Genomic DNA, 22,111 nt, shown 5'->3' with positions numbered 1-22,111 from the left:
TATCATATCAGGTTGGCTTTCCTCCCAAGAGGCATTGCCAGTACAACCATTGCTTTTTTATGATGCTGAAAGATGTGTGATATGTAAATACCTTCCATCTGGTGTGCAATATATAGTGGCTCCAAATTTGCATAACACATCTCTTCCAAGGAGATCTAAGAACAGAGACTTGGGAGAATATAAATAAATTCTATAATGATAGTGAATGGCTCAGAAACAGACTGATTGGAAATTTCAGCAGGGAAAGACAAAATATTTTTTGAAAATGTTGAAGTTGTGACAGTAGAATAAGAAGCACCAGTATCTAAGACATGAAGGATAGTTTTTCCTCCTGTTGTGCAGTCAAGAAAGGATTCAGAGCCAGAAAGAGAGAAGAGAGTAGCTGAGATGCTGTTATATCTGTGCTGTCCTGTTGAAATACATCCACGATATTTGTACCAGTACCCAGGATTTCCACAGAAATAACGAAAGTTCTGGAGGTGAGCTAGAGGGTGTTTCACAGGAAAAGATGGGTTAAATGTTTGTCTCATATGTTGCTGCCTGTATCTAGCTACTACTGATATATTAGGGACAGCAATATACTGCACACCAGATGGAATTTTATTTTCCTTGACAGTGCTAATGGGAGCTTTACAGTCAACTCATTTGTCATAACCTTTAATTCAGGCTTTTTCTTACTTAGAAATTTTGGTGCTTGAGTAGCCATTGCAACAATCTAATTAGAGGGTTTGTTACATAGGCATGATATATTTTAAATGTTGCTGAATCTTTGACTGCAGACCCTGTACAAAAAGTTTGTGGAATAAATTGGTTTATTTCAGAAAGTCTAGAATGCTGCTAATTGTGGTTCTTAAACTACCCATGAAATCAGCTAAGAATTGTACTTTTTGTATAATATCATCAGCTACTATAACATGAAATTCATAAAAAGTTATAGAAAAAAGATATATCAAACTTACATCACACTAGCAAAAGTGATTATGCCGAGATCTTACACTCATGCTAGGTTCATTCTCAAGGTCATTAAAATTATGAATCTTTCCACGATGTTGTATCCCACCGTGTTGTGCTGATAAATTTACTCTTGACAGATGTGACTAAAATTGTTGAGATTTAAGGAGGTATTTGTGAGGAACGTTTCTTACTACTGATAACTGTTTATGTTTTAATGTTTAAAATGTGATTCTAAGATCTGATCTCAAAACTAATCTGTAGTACTGAGTCCTTAGTACAGCCAAATAAAGAAGAGAAGCATCTTTAAGACACTGGTGCCTTGTTGCTGTTCTTATTAATTCCCAGTATTTAGTACTTAATTGTCCTCAGTGGGGCTCATGTTGCTTGATGCTGATGCCCTTATTTGGTTAAGTTAAATAAATCTTATGTACAAACATTACAGGCCTATGCTTAAAATCACAGATCTGTATATGCCAGGGATGAGCAATCCACAGGCCCCAAGTTCCAGGATCATTTTTTTCAATTGCCAATACAGTCACTAAAATTCAGGGGCAACCTTACCTATTGTCATTGAAGTGAGTGGCTTTTTAATAGATGGTTAATGGGCCTGTTGTGCATTTTAATCATCCCAAAGTGCTTTATCTGGATACATCACCAATTTTAACTTTTGCAGCCTTTAGGTATAAAATAATAGTAAATATTTAAAGAAAAAGTGTGGCCCAGGCCGTAAGAAGAGGTTACTTAATAATATATATGCCCTGTTTTTAGATATTCAAGACTGTCTTAGAAATGATTGTGAACAAAAACATATTTATTAATATATTATTAGGGCAACATTTAACCAGAAGTCAAACCAGTTATGTCATTTTATAAAATTCACAGTAACCTTGCACGAACATTTCTATTTCTCCTTCACAGGTGGTTTGTTTTGGATGCTGAAACAAGAGATTTGGTTTCAATCCATACAGATGGCAACGAGCAGCTCTCTGTGATGCGCTACACAGTAGGTATGCAGAACTGTTAATACATTTGAACCATTTATTCATTTCTTCATACTTGTCATCTATTCAAAAAGGAGTGTTTTAAGTAAGAACAACATTGTATCTGAATATAGATCTTTTTAACATTCACATTTTATTGTGTTTTTTTAATCTTGGGGAAATGTTAATATCTATTAGAAGTCCATGTATGGTACATTATATGCTAAATAAATAAAATATAAAAAGTAAGAACAAAATTATGTTAATTTCTTTGGAATTATTTTTCCACATTGAAAAAATATTACTTAATAAAATAAGTAAAGCCATGTGGAACATTGGGGGATTTTTTGTTTGATTTTGGTTTTACTGCACCTGAATCAACAGTATTGTTTGCCAGCTTACCTTATTAAATAGTAGCTAAATAGAGGAAGTAGTGATGCAAATTCACATAGAAAATAGTATCCCGGCAGATACAGGCCCTGGCAGCAGTTCAAAAACTGGACCTTTTTCTGACTGAAGTTGGCATTTAACTCTCCGCTTAGAACAAAAGTGCTGCAGGGTGGGAGAAAATGGGGGGAAAAGATAATAGCTGGTGTCAATAGAAAAGAAGAAGGCAAGTAGGGAAGGGCTGACAGTGTTATGCCATGCTTGAATTCAAGCACATTGACTGTAAAGGAGAAAGAAAGAATTGAGACAATTGACAGGTGAGCTAGTGCACTGTGAGGTAGAAATGAAAAGGTGTCCAACTGTTGTTTAAAGACCATCCAGAGCCTGTCTTAGCTGAAACCTAGAATAACCAAAAAATCCCAATTTTATTTGGCCAGAATCCAGAATTATCCAGAATCAATCCAGCCATTTACAAAAGAGCCATGTATAAACACATTCATGTACAAAACAAAATACCTTTAACTTTGCTTTCTTGATTTCTGTGAGTCTACTCCTAAACATAACCATTTCCTGTTAAACGAATTGTCTTTATCATGTAGGCAGCATTGTTAGGGCAGTTACATTAAAGATATTTTTAAGATATTTTGCCTTTGTAGGGGGAAACTGAGTCTTTTTGTCTGAATAATCTCAAAGAGCCACTGAGAGTTATTTTAATTAAGCTATGTATCATCGTATGTTGTTTTTGAACTAATTATCATTTAAAGGCACTTCAGAAGACTCTGGTCAAGCTTATTGCTAAGTGTGTCAAATATGGACAAAGTGAAATGTGAACAGAAACTTAGCATAGTCACAGAAATGTCCCAGTCTCTATTTTCAGTCTTCCCTGTTTTAGAGGAAATCAGAATAGGGTTTGTTAGATGATCTTAGTGGAGAAGCTGATTTATATAGTAAAAGATGATACTTGAAATATTCCAATCCCATATAATGTATTACTGAGTTGACATTTTATTGAATGAACAGGCTTATACAAGTTGATGGGAAACCATCCTTGAAATATATCTATGATTGGGGAAATGCAAAATTTATTTTTACCACTAAAAGCCATTCAGTAGCTCTGTAAACAATTCTTGCACATTGTAAATTTTATTTTTGGATAATTCTTTTTTTTTTTTTTTTAAAGCAAGTTTTATTAATTTCAAAAACAAACAAATCATCATCTACCATTACACATTTGAACCTTTTTCCATTATAGATTTAACAAGTCAGATAAAACCTTATCTTATACAATACATTTCTATATTATTTCATCTATTTCTTTCTGACTTGATTATCGTCACTCTCTTTCTATGTTTCTACAAGGTTTCACCAATACTCTCAAAGACATAAACAGACACAAACATACATATAAAAATCTTTTAGTAAAGTAACTTGGCCCCAGGTACCTCTCTTTATATGGGCTTTGATTATATTCATGCTCATCTTACAGATCATTACCTATTTTATTTACCATTCTGTATCTTCTATATAAACTTCTCCACACATTTCACTCTTCATGATTCTATCTTATTCAATCCATCTTAATTTAAATCATTATATTTGTATCTTTTGCCCATCTTTTATTATCCCTCTATCTCATTCCTTATAATGAAAGAAAAAAAGAATTTCTCCTGAAATCACTAATCAGAGCATGATGCCTTTCTATCCTCTCCCTAAATTAATTAGATTAACATTTATAAACACCTAATACCCAATTTGATTCTGCTTGGTACATTCTATCTACTAATTTTTACTTTTAGTAACAATAAAAACAGAATAAAAATCAAAAATGTTTAAATACATAATATCCTCCTAAATACGTAGTTAAATAATAAATCTTATAGCATTCTCATTGCCTTTCCCTTCAATATTTTATTACATTTTAAAATCAATCATTATTAAACATTTCAACATTTTAATTTATTAACTCTTAAGCCATTCTAATTTTCTATTTCTAATACAAATGTTACAATACCATCTTGTGTACCTTGCAGAATCTTTTTTAAGAAAATTTATGCTTTACCCATTATCCCTAAAAAGATTCCTCTTTTCCCATCTAATTTTAAAACTTTGTGGCTTTTCTCCGCCTTTCCCCTTTCTTTCTTCCCCCACCAAATCTTCCTACCCCCCTTCTTCTAACCTCTGTCTTGCCGGCATCCCTTCTCTGTTGTATTCCCTTTTTCTCTTGTTTGCTATAATTGTATTTATTTTGCATCATATTTTTCTCTTTCTTAAATGTTTTTTTAGATCTTAAGTCCTTCATTTTCCTCGCTTTCTTCCTTCCTTCTTTCTTAGATGAATTTTGGGGTTCATTGAAGATGGCGTCTTCATCTTCTTCTTGTTGTTCTTCTACTTCCATCTGTATTGTCTGTTCGTAGTTAACCAACGCCATTTCTAAAAAAAGAAAAGCTTTTTCCATACCATCTTTACAGGCTGCTTTTGTTTGCTCATATTCATCCCTCAGTTCCTCAAAGGAAAAAGCCATTGTAGATCTTTTCTTTTCTTTTTTCCCTCTTTCTCCTCACACCAACCAAAATATTCCAAAAGAAAAATAAGACAATCCCAAAGTCCACAATCCTCAATCAATCCAAGCCAAGCCAAAAAACCCCCTTTCTCTTCCAGGGTAGTATCAGACAAAGAAAAAAAATTCAAATCTGTGTTCTGAAGCCTTATTAAGATTTTATTTCTGTTTTCAAATCCTTAAGGCATCTCCTCCAACAAAGTGCAACCAGATAAATATATTTTTGTCCTCTCCCTTCTGACTTATCCCAAAAGCTAGTTTTACTTGAAAAAAAACAGGTTTCTCAATATCCATTTATTAATTCCGTCGGGGGAGAGTAAACTTTCCTTTCAGCACCTCAAAATTTCCGCTTATTTTCTCTTGTGGAAAAAATCACCCAAAAAGCCATCATTTTCAGGAATTAAATTAAATATATCTTAGAGTCCTGGGTCGACCAAGAAGACTTTCACTTTTAAAAACTTTCTCCTCTTCCTCCAGCGCATACTTGCCCAGCTGCCGGCTTCTTTGTGGCGGCATTACGGACCGCCGCTGCACCGTCTTGGTAAAAGGAGGTTCTGCCGGCTAGGGAGGGGTCTGCAGCACCCCCAAACCCTTTCCTGGATCCCCTACCTTCAGCTGCCCCTGCAGGCAGCCTTGCTCCGCACCCTTTCGGATCGGAGCCCCAAAACGGCTAGCGCGGCAGGGATCGCGCAGCTTCGAATCCCTACCGCAAAGCCGACAAACTGGAAATCCCGGATAATTCTTATTTTAAGTCATTGAAGGTGGCTAGTTTGTATCTTGAGAGTCTCTACCAGAAGAAAATCATTGATATCCTACTTCGACCCCATTGCTCCCTGCCCATTGCTCCTTTGGTCAATTTGTTATGGAATTGAATGACACAACACAAAAAGAATTTGGCCAAAGACTAGAGATACTGAAAAATTAGGCAGAAACAATTCTATAAATGGAACTTTATATAATGCTTACCAATTCTCTCTGACCCTGAGTAGAAGGTCTTTGGAAAGCATAACACTTCATTGGAGAAGAAACAATGGGCTAGTCTTTTTTTATGACCTTCCTTTGATAGAGCATTCTCTAGTCTAGAGTCAATTCTAGACTTTGAAGAAGCAGAATAGAATGAGTATTGATGTTTTTGAGCTTAGATGTTGTAGAAGACTCTTAAGAATACAGTTAGAAGATTATACTCAAGTAACAAGTGACCAGGTTGAAATAATTATACTTTTTGCATACTTTGGACATATGCAAAAATCTAGCTCTCTGAAAAAGTCTATAATTCAGGGGAAAGTGGAAGGAAATAAAGGACAATAAACAGTAGGGTGGGTGAACTCAGTTACAATGTTGATGGGTCCAGGTTTGGGACCAATTGTCATGGAGAAAATCTATGTGGTTGCTAAAAATAACATTGATGGTACATAATTATCAACAGCCATACTAGTTAACAGTCTTATATGAAAATTAAAATATTCTGAATGCTTACCATTTTTCTTCAATAGATAAAATAAAAATAGTACATGCTTTGGATTACAACTTTTATTTATTTGTTATTATCTACAATTATTTCATACATGATATGCTTGAGAGTTTTGCACTGTCCAATTATAGTTTGTTTTTAACTTGCATTACAGATGGTACGTTTCTTGCAGTGGGTTCCCATGACAACTTCATTTACCTCTACATTGTAACAGAAAATGGAAGAAAGTACAGCAGATATGGAAAGTGCACTGTAAGAACTGTAAAAAGAATACTCTTTTTTTAAACTTTCTAAATAAAGGTATAATGCATACAGATTTCTCATCCAGGTACTGTCTAGATCCCAAACTGTTTAATGTCAGTAAGTGATATGCTGAACCTTAATTTCTGATGGTTGATGGTGCAGTACATTTCTATTTAAAATATTCCTAATTAATATTGTGTTCTTATCACTTGACCACAGTGTCCTCAAATGCCACTTCTTAAAGCTGTCTTAAGAATATAGTGTTTTTTACTTTTAGGGCATGAAGGTACACATACAAAACATTATTTCCAGTTTAAATGTAGGCAAAATTTGCTTTTAACTGGTAAAATATGGTAGAGTTCCATGATTTCCATGCTCATTATTTTGGTAGTTGGTTTTATTATTTTTACCCCAAAACCTATTTTCAGGTTCCATTTTTCTGCCACAGAGCTTCATATAGTATATCATTGTTCAAATACTGGTATATTATTCTGGACATGTGGATGTTAAAAAGCAATTTTGTGTGTCAATTGAATGCACGTGTACCTTTCAGTTTTGAATGCTAATTTGACATTTCAAATTCTCTATCATAATTTATTAGAGTGACACTAGAAATGCAAATATTGAGAGGTTAGAAACTTTTCCATTTTAAACAATTGCCCCACATTAAAAAAAAACAGAGTGAATATATTAGTTTGGAAAATCAGAGTAAAAGGAGATCTGCTTATTCTGCCTTTTATTTTTAAACCCAAGTTTAATCAAGATATGCCTTTTCCAAAAAGTTTCAGGGAGCGAGAGCTGTGGAATATTTTTCACTCTTTGTAATAGTATGTAAATTTGTTTCTAGACAAAACACACAGAGTTGGGTATTAATTTTAGAGCTTAGTTATGGATTAATAGAGAGAATAGCATCTTTTGTATGACCTTTCAATGCTCGGAAGTCACCTGAGAACTCAGGCAGCAGGAACAGAGTTAAGCTTTTCCAGATCTTTGAAGTTTAGTTTGCCTTTTTAAACTCTAATTTTATATTTTTAGTGTAAACTGTTATGACTCTGATAGTTGGCAGAATAAAAATAAAAAATTAACATTTATCTGATAATAAAAGATGTGACTGGTAAACATTTAATTGTGACATAGTAGTATTTCACTTTGTAATAACTCTGTATGCTATTCACTCTCCTCATAAATTTGACATTCTCCTATCCTTCAGTTTAAAGTTTTTAATGTAGTACGTGCAGTTTTTATTAGTGAAGTGCCAGTACTTGTCACATATGCATATGGTATGTCAGAAATAAAATATAAAATAACTCTCTTGCTATGACTGCCACTGAAGAGATGGTAGTTGCTTATAGAAATATATATTTGATATAAACTATTTGGACTGTTTCAACAATGTGATCTTCAACTCTCACATTATTTAGTCAAAGGGATATTTTTGCTCAAAAGAGTCTCTTTAAATTGGCTTTTTTTCTATTTTCCAAATTCTGGAAAAATGTTAACAGCTGTCAAAAGTCCAGCGATGTCCTCCTTGCCTACAATGCTAGCTTCTCAATTTTTAAAGATTCAGGATAACAGATGGAGGGCAGGGGGAGAAAAGAAAAACAGATGGTGCTTTCTTCTTTTTTCTGAGACCACTGCATGTTTCCTGGGGACATTGTAAAAGCAAATTCATTCATGTAAACCAGTTGAATTTGGCATCCTATTATCCTTGGCATGAAATAAACTCTCTATATACATAACTGCTCACAAAGAACATTTCTGTTATTGCATATCCACCCTTTCAGTTGCAGGGTAAATTGTAGCCTTCCACTCCATCTTCAATCAAATCTTGTTTGCCCAGGTTCAGATGTGATTGACAGATCAATTTACTTTTGCTATTAAATCAGTTATGTATAGAGAAATCACTGCACTTGAGAAGGAGGAATCTCACACAATGAAATGATTAAAGCAGGGATTTGCATCTGTCTGCCATATGCTTAAATTTCAACATGGCTGACTGGGATTTATGGTAATTGTAATCCATTCATGGGCTTCTAGTTCATTCCCATCAAAATACAACTTGGTGGATTAGTTTTATAAACTACCATGTCGATTTGTTTATTTGAACATTTTAAAGGGGAGATAAAAGGTGAAAGAGGGAGAAATCACTGTTTTAGCTGGAATTTTAATAGCTTCTTTATCTCTTTTTTGTTTTAGGGACATTCCAGCTATATTACACACCTTGATTGGTCCCCAGAAAACAAATACATAATGTCCAACTCAGGAGATTATGAAATATTGTACTGTGAGTACAAAATTGCAATTATTTTCATACTAGAAAAATGCTACCGTGTTTCTCATATAATAAGGCCGTGTCTTTTTTTTTTTTTTGAGCCCCGAAAAAAAAGCTAGGTAATCTTTTCGGGGGTGACTTAATCCCCCCCCCCCTTGCATCTTCAAGTGGGCAGGCGGCGACAGCTTGGAAGTTGACCTCGGCGTTGGTGGGGCACTTCATATCGGGGTCAACGCAGGCAGCACCATATCTGGGTGTGCAACAAAAGTACTTCCTAACGGCAAGCCCCCCCCCACCATTCCCCACCATTTCGCATGTGTTAATATAGGCCTTAATTTTGGGGGGAGGGGCTTAATTTCATTTCATGCCTATAAAACATGCTGGGACTTCCTATTGGGGGAGGCCGTATTGTTGGAGAAACAGGGTAACAATCATAAGAAGAAGAAAAACTTGCAGTACATGGAATGCTTGTTGACAGAGGATAATAATTTGACCTTCTACATAGCCTGATCTTCTATATTATTCAAAGCTATTTTGTTCTTAATGTTAATTTCAAATATAGCTCCTGTCTCTGCAAAGGCATCAATTAACACTTTATGAAAGAGGTGCTGGGGTATGATATGTCACAGTATAAGTTATAGCTTGAAAATATTATATTTGCTTGATTAAATTTCTTCTTTATTGATATAGTTAAAATAATTATTTTAGCACTATTTATATTCTTTTATTTTAGTAAACTTTATTTTAAGAATTCAAAAGGTTCCATGTGCATTAGACCTACAAAACAAGTTATTTTCCTTAGCCCAAAGGTGGTGTAGTAGAATCTTTTAGGTTTGTTGCTTGTTTGGGATACCTAACCTAGGAAAAACCATGACTAGCAGACTATATTCAGCCAAATTGTCACAACTTGCCGGATTTTCTTTTATATTACCAAAATAATGCTTATTATAGACCTGAAAGACAAATTGTAAGTTAAAATATCTTGAACAATTATGGTATACTTGAAATTAGCTTGGCGCTCTCCGGGATATGAATATTATTAATCAGAATAAGACTGATTAATGATGAGGTAACAATAAACTCTTACGAAGAGCCCCAGGGTTCAATAAACATCTCTGCTGTCTTTTATAAATTATTACTCTGTAGTAGCGAAGAATAATGGCTTATGAAATACAAGCAGGATGTGAGTTATTCAATTCTGGCCCAATTTAAAGTGGATTTGCATACAAATTATAAAACAACATTTCATTCAAGTGTTCCTGCTTTTGACTGTAAATTGAAGGAGATTAAGATTGCTAGATTTTTCTAGCCAAAAATAAAACTTCCAAAAGAAGGCAATAAGAAATCATGCATATCTACGTAACTAGCAGGAGTCAAGTTCAATTTGAACATGACTTGTCTTAGCAGTAATTTTAATTATTTCCATATATTGATTTATTTATTTAAAAGCTATATATAGCTACCCATCTTATATCAAAGTCTGGGCAGCTGCTGATCAAGAATTAAAACAACATCTGCATATAAAACAACACAATACATATATGTATTAAAACTACAAACATTAAAAGCCTGGCACTAACATTAAGCTTCCACATGCAGTCCCTCATTTAATCGTCCACCACTTCTCCCTATCTCAAGGCTTAGAGGGAAAAGCCAAATGTTAAGAGTGTAAAGGCCTGGCAAACTTCAAAGTGAAGGGTATTCGATAGGAAATAAGCTTCCACAGAAATACACACTTCCTAGATCTATAAAATGACATTGTTTAAGAGAAGAGACTAGGAATGGACAGACACTATCTGATTTGGTAGGAGAATCAGTCTCACAGATAACCTGGCCCTAGGGGATATAACAATAGCACTTAGATTTATATACCACACCATAGTGCTTTACAGCACTCTCTGGGCAGTTTACAATGTCAGCATATTGCCCCCAGCAATCTGGGTCTTCATTTTACTGACCTCGGAAGGATGGAAAGCTGAGTCAACCTTCAGCCCATCAGGATCAAACTCCAGAGTGTGGGCAGAGTTAGCCTACGACACTGGATTCTATCCACTGTGCCACCAGGGATCCTTTATAACAGAGCTTTAAAGTAGTAACATCCTGTTGATCCTGATCCATTTAAGTATAGACATAGAATAAAAAGCTTCATGCATACATTCTACCGAAGAGTGTCCTTGGACGCTTTTCTTCATTTATAGTAATAATAATAATGTGAAGTTCACTTGTATAGAAATAAAATTACATCAGTTTAAGTCTAAAGCTATTGAATGACTCAATGGATGAAGATTCAAAGAGAAGGAATATTTTAAGATTTGATTCCCCCTGTCAGTCACTATGAGTTTAAAATTTTATTAGCACCTATTGTGTAAAATGTAAGTTAAAGTAGCTATGAGCCAAATTTTCAAGATATGTGAAGCTTTTTCATGAGAGAAAGAAAAATTCATTCATGTTGCACTAGAATGTAGCATATGCAGACAGTTATATATGCCAGTCTGCTGAAATCATTTACTTTATACTAACATGATTCACCCCTAATTCTTGGACTTTCAAGCTATTGGTTTATAATGTAAACTACAGGTAGTCCTCAACTTATGACCAATTGAGCCCAAAATTTCTGTTGTTAAGTGAGACATTATTAAGTGAGTTTTGCCCCATTTTACAACTTTTCTTGCCACAGTTTTACACCATTTCTTGCCACAATAACTGCATCTGTTAAGCTAGTAACACAGTTGTTAAGTGAATCCCCATTAACTTCACTTGTCAGGAGGTCACAAAAGGTGATCACATGACTCTGGAAACAGCAACAGGCATAAATATGAGTCAGTTGCCAAGCATCTGAATTTTGATCATGTGACTATGAAAAATGGTCATGTCACTTTTTTCAATGCTGTTGTAACTTTGAATGGTCACTAAATGAATGGTTGCAAGTCGAAGACTACCTGTATAACATTTATTATAACAAAATGTTCTCTTTTAAAAAGCAAACAAACATAAAGCTGGTATTTATCCTTTTATTTTTCCTAAAAGATAGTTCGGTATTTACCGTATATGCCGGCGTATAAGATGACCCGGCGTATAAGACGACCCCCCAACATTTCCACTCAAAATATAGTTTGTTATATACTCGCCCCCTCTTCCGCACGCCTTCCACTTTTGCTTTTTTTTTTTTTTTTGAGGCACTTTTGTGCACCGTGGAAAGCGAATCCCGTGAAGCCGAAAGGAGCAGCCAGCCTTCTCCCAGCTCCCAAGGAAGCGAGGCTCGCACCGCCCGGCTCCGCTGAGGTATCCGGCTGGGGCTGTCAGGAGTTGTTACCGCTGGCGCGGCTCCGCGCGGCTCCAGTCCCGCGTTGCCTCAGGAAGGGAAAGGCAAAAAGGAAGAGCCGCGGCGGCGCTTTGCAATGGCAGCAGCGGCTCCTGGTTTTGCCTTTCCCTTCCCCTGGTGACAGCCCCAGCCGGATACCTCAGCGGAGCTCACGGTCCTTTCGCTTCACGGATTCGTTTCCATGGTGCGCAAAAAGTGCCTCAGCCGCGGGCAGCCGCAGTGCTTCCCAATTACTATTTGCCGGCGTATAAGACGACCCGGCATATAAGACGACCCCCCCAATTGGAGGCATGTTTTTCAGGGCAAAAAAGTCATCTTATACGCCGGCAAATACGGTAGATTTTATTTCCATTCTGTCTTTGCATCCTTTTTTAATAATACATGCAATGTAGAATAATTTGCTTGGCCACCATTGCTTTGGAGCATGAATGCTTGCAATACCTAAATAACAAGGGATAGCATAGTGAAAAACTAAATTTACAACATACTCTGCTAGTAAACCCTTTTAAACAACAGTTATTCAAACTCAAAATATTTGACAGTTGTTTTTATTTAGCTTTTTTTAAAAAAATATATAGATAGCTTAAACAAATCTCACTCTAATATTATTTTATTGTACAATTATATACAGTACAAACTATATACTGTATATACTCGAGTATAAGCCTAGTTTTTCAGCCCATTTTTTTGTGCTGAAAAAATCCCCCTCGGCTTATACTCGAGTCAGATTCCCCTCTGAAAAAAAAATGGTGTGGAGTCGCGGCCTCCGGCGGCAGCGACTCCCAACAGCCAAGCCGGGAAGGAAAGGCAAAAAGCGCTTTGCCTTTCCCTTCCCGAGGCGGCGGGACTGGGGCGCGCGGCGGTAGTGACTCCTGACTCAGGGGGCCTCCGAGGGAGGGGAAGAGAGTGACTCCTGCCTCCCGCTGTCATCATCATCTTCTTCTTTTGGGTTAGTGAATCAATTAAACCTTTCATGATAGTGAGATCGTTTCCCAAATTAATTATTTTTATTTTTGAAATTTACCAGTAGCTGCTGCATTTCCCACCCTCGGCTTATACTCGAGTCAATAAGTTTTCCCAGTTTTTTTGTGTAAAATTAGGTGCCTCGGCTTATATTCGGGTCGACTTATACTCGAGTATATACGGTAATTATAGTTTCAACCTGTCAAGACACAGAAGTGGACAGAAGAGCTTCTCTTAAAGATACCACCAATTTCAGAGGCCCATTTTTAGGCATAGAAGGAAGGACCTTCTCCTATTGTTTCCAAGATATGAAACACATTCCTTCCAGAGCAGAGTTTCTCTTGCTTTAGGAACATGGCATTTTGTTTCAACCAGCTCTTTTGAATGGGAATGATAATGATTAGTTGTTGCTTTTTAACAGGGTTTTAATTGCTTTATATTTATGAATTTTTTTCTTCTAAGAGTTACTTTGAGAACACTAGGGATGGAAAGATATGATACAAATGGAAATTATAAATAGCTGTTCCAATACCAGTTATGTATTTTTATAAAGGGGACATTCCAAATGGCTGTAAACTGATAAGGAACCGCTCTGATTGCAAGGACATAGATTGGACAACATACACTTGTGTGCTGGGGTTTCAGGTATTTGGTGAGTAATATATTCCTATATAATTGTTATTCCTAAGTTTAAAGCCAGTCTACTCTGGAAAATAAAAAGATTATACCATTCAGAGAGTTTTAAATATTCTGCTATTGTTGTTTCTTTAAATTGACTTCGTAAATGGAATCGTTCCTGTATTTTCTTTTTCATTAAATATAATTGCTTTGGTGAAGATTGTTACAATTGCATAGGTATCTACTACAAAAAACACCAGCACTAGCACTTAGACTTATATACCTCTTCACAGTGTTTTAAAGTCCTTTCTAAGCAGTTTACAGAGTCAGCATAATGCCCCCAACAATCTCTGCATATAACTTTTTCTTTGTTGTCATAAGAAACAGGCTTCCCAATTGGGCAGTTTTAAGATGCGTGGATTTCAACTCCCAGAATTCCCAGCCAGCATACCGTGGCTAATAATTCTGCAAGTTGAAATCCTCACATCAAGTTATCCAGGTAAGAAAACACAGATAAGAAAAGACTGAACATTTGTCATTAAATCTGTATTTGTTTTAAGGCTTCAATTCATTCAGTCCATTGTTACCGTAATATATTTCAATTACTTAAAATTGTGTCTCCTAAATTTGGGCAATAATAAGGTTTTTCCTAGTTGTTTAGTAAAAGTAATACAAGGTCTTAGAAAACATATTTAAATGGGATTCTGCCATGTCAGATAAAGCTTTTGTCTTTTCTCATACGCATAGGAGAGATTGTATTTCTAGGATAATTATTATTGGATTATTTAGTTTTGATTGATGCATTCTAAATGGATGGCTAATTTATTAAAAATTTTATAAGCCATAGATAGAAAACCTGTAACCATCTAGAATTATTGGCTGGCTAAGGCTGATAGGAATTGGAGTCCAATATCTTGAGGGCTATAAGTTTCTTGCCCCTGGTTTTAGTAATATTTTATTCTTTTGTGTTTATATAATGAAGGAGTATGGCCAGAAGGATCAGATGGAACAGATATAAATGCCCTTGTGAGGTCCCATAATAGAAAAGTGATAGCTGTGGCTGATGACTTTTGTAAAGTCCATCTATTTCAATATCCCTGCTCCAAAGCAAAGGTAAGTTTAGGGGCAATGTTTTAGAGCAGGAGTGAGAAGAAAGTGGTTGTATAAATATATAGCTGTGTTTTCAGCTTCACATGCTAGAATCTCTTGTAGAAATAACAGTTTCGTTTCCTATGTACCAAATGTCCCATAATAGTTATTGTTATGTTCCTTCAATGGTGAATATAATCTAGAAAAAATATGTCCCTTTGCCTTATTGGATTGGTCACCTGGAGGTATAACGATTAAGTTACTATTCTCTCACTACATTTTCTTTTTAATTTCATATCTACCTGTAGATTTTAAACTGTTGACAGCACAGTGATTGCAGTGAAAGGATAGAACGGAAATTTTATTATTTAGTTTACTAGAATAATAGAATAATAGTAGCAGTAGCACAGACTTATATACCACTTCACAGTGCTTTACAGCCCTCTCTAAGTGGTTTACAGAGTCAGCATATTGCCCCCAACAACAATCTGGGTCCTCATTTTACTGACCTCGGAAGGATGGAAGGCTGAGTCAACCTTGAGTCGGTGAGAATCGAACTGCTGAACTCTGGCAGCAGGCAGTTAGCAGAAGTAGCCTGCAGTACTGCCTTCTAACAACTGTGCCACCATGCCTTAGAATAACAGAATAATAAAGTTGAAAGGGACCTCGGAGGTCTTCTAGTCCCGTGATGGCGAACCTTTGGCATACATGTCAGAGGTGACACGCAGGGCCCTCTCTCTGGGCACGCGAGTCATCGCCCCAGCTCAGCTCTGCCACACGTGTGTGTGCCCCCCGCCAGCCAGCTGATCTTTGAGTCTCTGCTGTGCATGCACAGGGGGCAGGGCACAGGCACGCATGTGTGGAGGCAGGGCACATGCATGGGGCAGGGGCAAGGTGCTGCATGGGGGACGCATGCTCATTGCATTTTGGCGATGTGGACATGTGTACTTTAGCCATCACTGTTCTAGTCCAACCCGCTGCTCAAGCAGGAAACTCTATCTCATTTGAGAAAAATGATTGTCCAATCTCTTCTTTAAAAACTTCAGTATTCCAGCATCTACAACTTCTGGAGGCAAGTTATTCCATTGATTAATTGTTCTGACTGTCAGGAAATTTCTCCTTAGTTCTAGGTTGGTTGTCTCTTTGATTAGTTTCCATTCATTGCTTCTTGTCCTGTCTTCAGGTGCTTTGGAGAATAAGTTGACCCCCCTCTTCTTTGTGGCAGTTCCTTAGAAATTGGAATATTGCTATTATGGTTTTATCACTCCTAGTCCTTCTTTTTCATTAAATTAGACATATCCACTATCTGCAACCATTTTACATACGTTTTAGCCTCCAGTCTCCTAATCATTTTGGTTGCCCTTCTCTGCACTCTTTCTAGAGTCCCAACATCATCTTTATATTGTGGCAACCAAAACTGGATGCAAGTGTGGTCTTTATTAGGGTATTATAAACTGGTTCTGACACTTCACACAATCTTGATTGTATCCTTCTATTAACGTACCCTAGGACTTCGTTAGCTTTTTTGGACAACTGCAGTACATTGCTGCTCAGATTTAAGTGATTCTCCACAGCTCTGCATATGATCCACAGCTTTCACTCTAACCAGATCTAATAGTTTCCCCTACTGCCCTTCTCATGTGGGGTCTTTGTGGTAAGGGGGGGCTGATAGAACACACTAACTGAGTTGGCCACCTAATTTCAGCCTGAAGAGCACAAACTAAAGACTCTAGATAAGCAATCTGACCATGTAAACTAGCAAGCTGCTTACAAATAGGATAGTATCCAAATTTAAAAAGAGTACCACAAAAGACAGCTGCAAAACAAGTATTCATTGAACTACGCCAGACATTCTAAAATAAAATTGCAATCACATAAGTACTTACCAAGGATGAACTACTGCTGTTTTCAAGCTACTAATGTTTTCTGATCAGAAGGTCAGTTGCCTTCACAATGGATATTTTCAGACATTCAGTGCAAATAGATATTCCCTTTCAGCCTACCTGTTTTGTCTTGAAGTTGCTGTGAGCTGCTTGTCCCAGCAGTCTCTGGTGCTATGCAAATGCACTGCAATTGCAACCAATGATTTCCAAGATTGCTGGAGGATGCAAACCAATTATTCTGGTTAGCATCTTCTCCACTTCTATGACAGGGTTATTTATAAGAAGAATGGGACTTACCCATTCCTGTGAAACTTGCACATTATAAGTAAATTGCAATTGCAACCAATTGCAATTGCAACCAATGATTTCCAAGATTGCTGGAGGATGCAAACCAATTATTCTGGTTAGCATCTTCTCCACTTCTATGACAGGGTTATTTATAAGAAGAATGGGACTTACCCATTCCTGTGAAACTTGCACATTATAAGTAAATTTTACTGTAAGTACATTCTGTTGTTTTAATATTTATATATGGCAAAGTGACCAGTAGCATTAGAGTTAGATAGAATTCATTTTGAGGTTGTAGTGATTTATATTTGGGGAAAAATTTCTGCTTGCTAAAATTTACAATGCACTGGAAAGATAAGATATATTTTCCTAGTTAATTGGAAGTTAAGTTAATCCTGTTTGATGTATAGCTTGATCTTAACACTGGTGTTTTTTTATTTGTGTTAACAGGCTCCAAGTCATAAATATAGTGCCCATAGTAGTCATGTAACAAATGTCAGTTTCTCTCATAATGATAGTCATTTAATTTCAACTGGAGGCAAAGATATGAGTATCATTCAGTGGAGACTTGTTGAGAAAGCAACTTTGCCACAGAATGATACTGCTGTAGAAATGGGCACAAACAAAGTGCCTATAACTGCCAGAGACAGCTTTACACAGCCAAGCACCCCTGTGTCCCTTAATCAACCCTTGGATGAAATGGCAACCAGTGAAAATTTAATGGATGGCTTTTCACCATCCTTCGAGAGTGACATGGAGCATACTGTGAAGACCAATGAAGAGCAGAATGAGGAGCAAAGTGAGGGAAGCAGTCTGGATCCAGGAGAGCCAAATTGTGAAGAACCACCTAGTGAAATGAGTGAGGAACAGAGTGAATCCACTGTTATTGAAGATCACCGGGAAAACTCTCCAGTGTCTTATCAACTTGAAACTCAAGATGATCTTTAAATATTTTATCTCAGTGCATATTGTTTTAAAGAAAAAGAAAAAAAAAGAGGGTTCAAGTAAGGAAGGGAAGCAGCTCTGACATGGAGCACTCAAGTTTCTGTGGAAGGCTTGTTAGTTTGATCTACTTTTTTCAACACATGGGATTATTGTAAGGACTCATTTTGATAGTTCCAATCAAGTGCTAAATAGAAAACTAGAATGTAACCTTAGGTTAATGATAATTCTGAAATTGCTATGAGAAAGAGGCATGATAACAAATAACTAAGGAAGAGTTTGCTGAGAAAAGCAGGTAGAGAATATTGTGGGAAAGAACTTCTAAGACCATTCAGAAGCATTATGTAATACCTGCTATGTAATGTAATCCTGGTGAAAGCCCTTCAGGAAGTTCTCCTTTCTGTTTTTACATTAAAAAGAGAAGGAGAGGAGAATAAGACAACAACATAATAGCACATATAGTGCTGTGCTTACTGCCTTCTTGATTAATACCTATGCAATTTTCTAAAACTAGCAATTCTTACTAGCCGCTACTTTGGTTGCTGGTTATCCTAAGACAACTCATATTAAAATATACTTCTGTTTGTTCCATGGTAGTAGATCTTAAAATAACCAAATTAAGATAGCAAGTTCTGCTTAGTTTTCTACCCAATGATTGCTATACAATGTAATTTCAAGGAACTACTTGCATCGACATATTAAAATTCAAGAACACCAACTGTGACTATAATGCAAACTGACTTAACTTCATTAAGATAAAAGTTCTAATTCTCAAGTTCAAATCTGAACTTCAGATACAATTAGTATTTTCAGTAAGAGATTAAATATTAGAGAAATAGCATTAAGTTATGAAATCTAATGCTTGGGAGTAATGCAATTATTGACACAGTTACATATAAAATTGGGGATAACCTTAAAATAAGAAATTTTCATATAGACTTTTTTACAGCCATTTTTTAAATAGCTGTAATATAAATATCCCATTTTCTTGGATAATGTTGGCTATTTTTGAATTTTTTCTCTATTTGTGTGTTTCTTTTTTCTCTTGTCCAATTTGTAAGCCGTGCAGCTCAGAGATAGCTGGACCTGGCCAGTTATGGGATATCATGGCATTTTAGTATGTGTTAAAATTATCCTTTTTTAAAAAAAATTAAAAATGCATCAGCTACATTTTTTCTTAAATACCTAGTTTTTCCTGTTTAAATGTTTGTTGAAAAACACCCTACTTTATATTTTAGTTACATAGGATTTTTTAAAATTGTGCTGATATTTTAGACCTTATTTAGAAGTTGTGTTTAGAAACCTTTGTTAAGTCTTAAGTGTGCAAGCGTTTACGTGAATGTGCCATTCCAAAGTGCATCAGAACTGTCATTCCCTTCTATTAACTTCTCAGGAGTAAATACTACAGATCAGGTATGTAATCTACAGCATTCATCAGTGGAAACATTAACAATTAATGTGGACTCCCAAAGGACATAAAGACTGTCACATACAGATACATATAGGTGCACATACATCTTTGTTTACATCCATTCTGGAAAACCTCAACATAATTATCTTCAGAAACCACGATGTGAATTCCAAGCAACTGCTCTCTTTTGCTTTATCTAAAAAGCTGTACTGTTAAATGATATGTTGGAGTGCTCCAGTGTATGATTGGCCACTTTGCCAAATAGTCCCTGTGGGCAACACAAATACAAATACTGTATCAAGATAATGGATTCCTTTGGAAAAGATGCATTTGCAAGGGAAAAGGCCCATTTTCAATGATTTACAACTTCCGAGTCTGCTTCAGTGAGTTCTATAACCACCCATAATAGATGGAGGAAAAGATGGAGAAAGGGGATTATATTTAACATTCTCCCCTATTTTTTTGTTCCACTCTATTCCACAGGGAGAGATTAACTGAATTAAAAACAGCTTTTAAAGCTTTTAAAAACATAATAAGGTAAAATAGTTCTAGTAATTTTAGTTAACATGAAATGGATTGTAGAGCTCTTTAACATCCTCGGTGAGTAACATGAAAACGGAGCATTTTGTTTGGATTTATCTATTACCTTGAGGTTGCCATATAAAGTGAGAATAGTTGTGATTTTCCTCATGTTATAGATTAACAGATTTTTTTTTAATGCCAAAAAAAAGGAAAGGAAAAAAAAGCCTTACAATTTTTGATTGCTGGCAACTACTGTTCAATAAATAAGTATAATCTGTGATAATAGAAATGGGTGGGATTATGTTAACTGTAAATGTTTTAGGGCAAAATTGTGAATGAAATATGATTTGAGTGTGTCATGTGAAGATGTTTGAGCCATTCTGTCTATCATGCATTCCTGTCTCATGGCAGAAAAATCTGAAGATTTAAAATAATAATAAAAATACAAGAATCAACTTAATATAGCAATATTTTCTTGTTTGTATCTTTCCTGGTCCATATGTTTGAATTTCAGTAGTCTGAAGCAGGGCTGTTCCTGTTCACTAATCAATTCAAGGCAGATGTGATGTGCTTGAGGCAGAGCAAATGAAGACAACCCAATCTATTCTGTGCCAAAACTTATGATGAAGCTCCATGTTCAGTATCTGGTCAGGGCAGGGATGATTCAGGGATATCCAAATCAAACTGCCCTTGCAGTCAGACTTCCATTCATTGTCCTAAAGTATGAATGGGAGTGAACTTCAGAGTTAACCTGCTTGCTTGCTTGCTGGTATTTATATTATCTCGTCTCTTCTGTCAAACTGCTCCTTATTCCTCCTCTACTCTGTTCTACTTTTGCTCTCTTAACTTTTGGTGTCAGTTGAGTAAAACATTTTTAATTCCTCAGAGACTTGCCTCTGTTTCAATATGATGCATTGCTTAGGATAACAGTGGACAAACCTTGGAAATAATGTAGTTTCTCATTTTTGCAGCCTATGCTGTCTCTCAGTAATTCAGTGGAAAAATCATCAAAAGTGTCAGCCATTTGATAGTAGAAAAATGAAAGGAAAGGCAGGGAGATCATATTGAGACAGAATTGGGTCTTCTTATCTCTCTTACCTAAAAATTGGTCTCCCCGCTACAAAAATGTTGCTTGACTCTCTCAGAGGGATATGTCTGTGATTTCACACAGAGAGAAGATAGCTTGCATATGCATATACTAAATGTTTGGGTAAAATGTATCCTAAAACCTATCAGGCATCTCAAAATACAACACCCCCAATAGCCGTGTAATAATAAAAAACGCACTGAGTCAAGAAATGATACTGTAATTGGATACATGCACACATGGAATGTGTTAGGTTGTCCATCTGTTTTCCTTGGGCAGAGATCCCTAAGCCCTTTCCCTTCCATCCATACTACACATTCCAATATTCCTGGGGAAAGCCTATTGGAATCCTGCCATCAAGCACTTTAGGAAAAATCCTCTGCAGCTGAATTATAAAGGTAAGTGAAGTTGTGCCCCATTTTTTTGTATTTTCCTTCTTTTGGTGGAAACAGCTTTTCTAAGATGCACATGCTGATCACAGATATTTGGGTAGGAAGCTTCAAAATGCAACAAGACAGGATTCCAAGTAAATTCAGTAACATGGGCAAAAGATTACCTGACAATGCAAGAGGATTGAGGAGTAATTTCTACTTTGTAGGAATCCAGTACTCTTCAGAAATGATCTGAATCCTTGACCTATAAGTCCTTGAAGACAGGTAGGCTTGGAATATGTTTTCTGCTGTACAATTTTGTATAAAAGTTGTATTTGGGTTGAGTTCTATTGCTCATATTCTATATCCGTGATGGCAAACCTATGGCACGCATGTCACAGGTGGCATAGAGAGCAATTTGTGCCGGCACACAAGCCGCAGGCAAACTTGCCTCACTGTGCATGCACGCACCTCGCAGCTGATTTTTGGCTGGTTTGAGGCTTTTTTCACCTCCCAGAGGCTTGAAAAAAGCCTGTGCAGGCCAAATAGGCCCGTTTTGTCATTTCCTGTAATACCAGAAGTGACGAAACAGGCCTATTCGGCCTGCACAGGCTTTTTTCAAGCCTCTGGGAGGCCAAAAACGCCTCAAACCAGCCAAAAATCAGCTGTGAGGCGCAGTGCAGGTAAGGATGTAGCGGGGGGATTGCGCGCACATGCGCAGGAGTGGGTGGGACACACATTGCCTTCTGGG

The 22,111-nt window shown here is 36.4% G+C and overlaps 1 protein-coding gene across 2 annotated transcripts in view; it reads left to right on the top strand.

The window, feature by feature from the left end:
* Positions 1–20,362, top strand: part of EML4 (EMAP like 4) — a 144,855-nt gene extending 124,493 nt beyond the window's left edge. For both annotated transcript variants that reach the window (XM_026683363.2, XM_087963050.1), the window contains 6 exons: positions 1,873–1,961; positions 6,504–6,601; positions 8,789–8,876; positions 13,703–13,801; positions 14,750–14,880; positions 17,478–20,362. In XM_026683363.2, coding sequence (XP_026539148.2) covers positions 1,873–1,961; positions 6,504–6,601; positions 8,789–8,876; positions 13,703–13,801; positions 14,750–14,880; positions 17,478–17,975 — 1,003 coding nt within the window. In that variant the 3' untranslated portion in view covers positions 17,976–20,362. The remainder of the gene's footprint in view (positions 1–1,872; positions 1,962–6,503; positions 6,602–8,788; positions 8,877–13,702; positions 13,802–14,749; positions 14,881–17,477) is intronic.
* Positions 20,363–22,111: the final 1,749 nt, after the last annotated feature.

The sequence above is a fragment of the Notechis scutatus genome, chromosome 1, assembly GCF_049901735.1.
Source record: "Notechis scutatus isolate UNSWTSFEM ecotype Mainland chromosome 1, rNotScu1.2, whole genome shotgun sequence".
Classification (NCBI taxonomy): domain Eukaryota; kingdom Metazoa; phylum Chordata; class Lepidosauria; order Squamata; family Elapidae; genus Notechis; species Notechis scutatus.
Note: the sequence above shows the minus strand (reverse complement) of the source record. Positions and strands in the feature narration are given on the sequence as shown.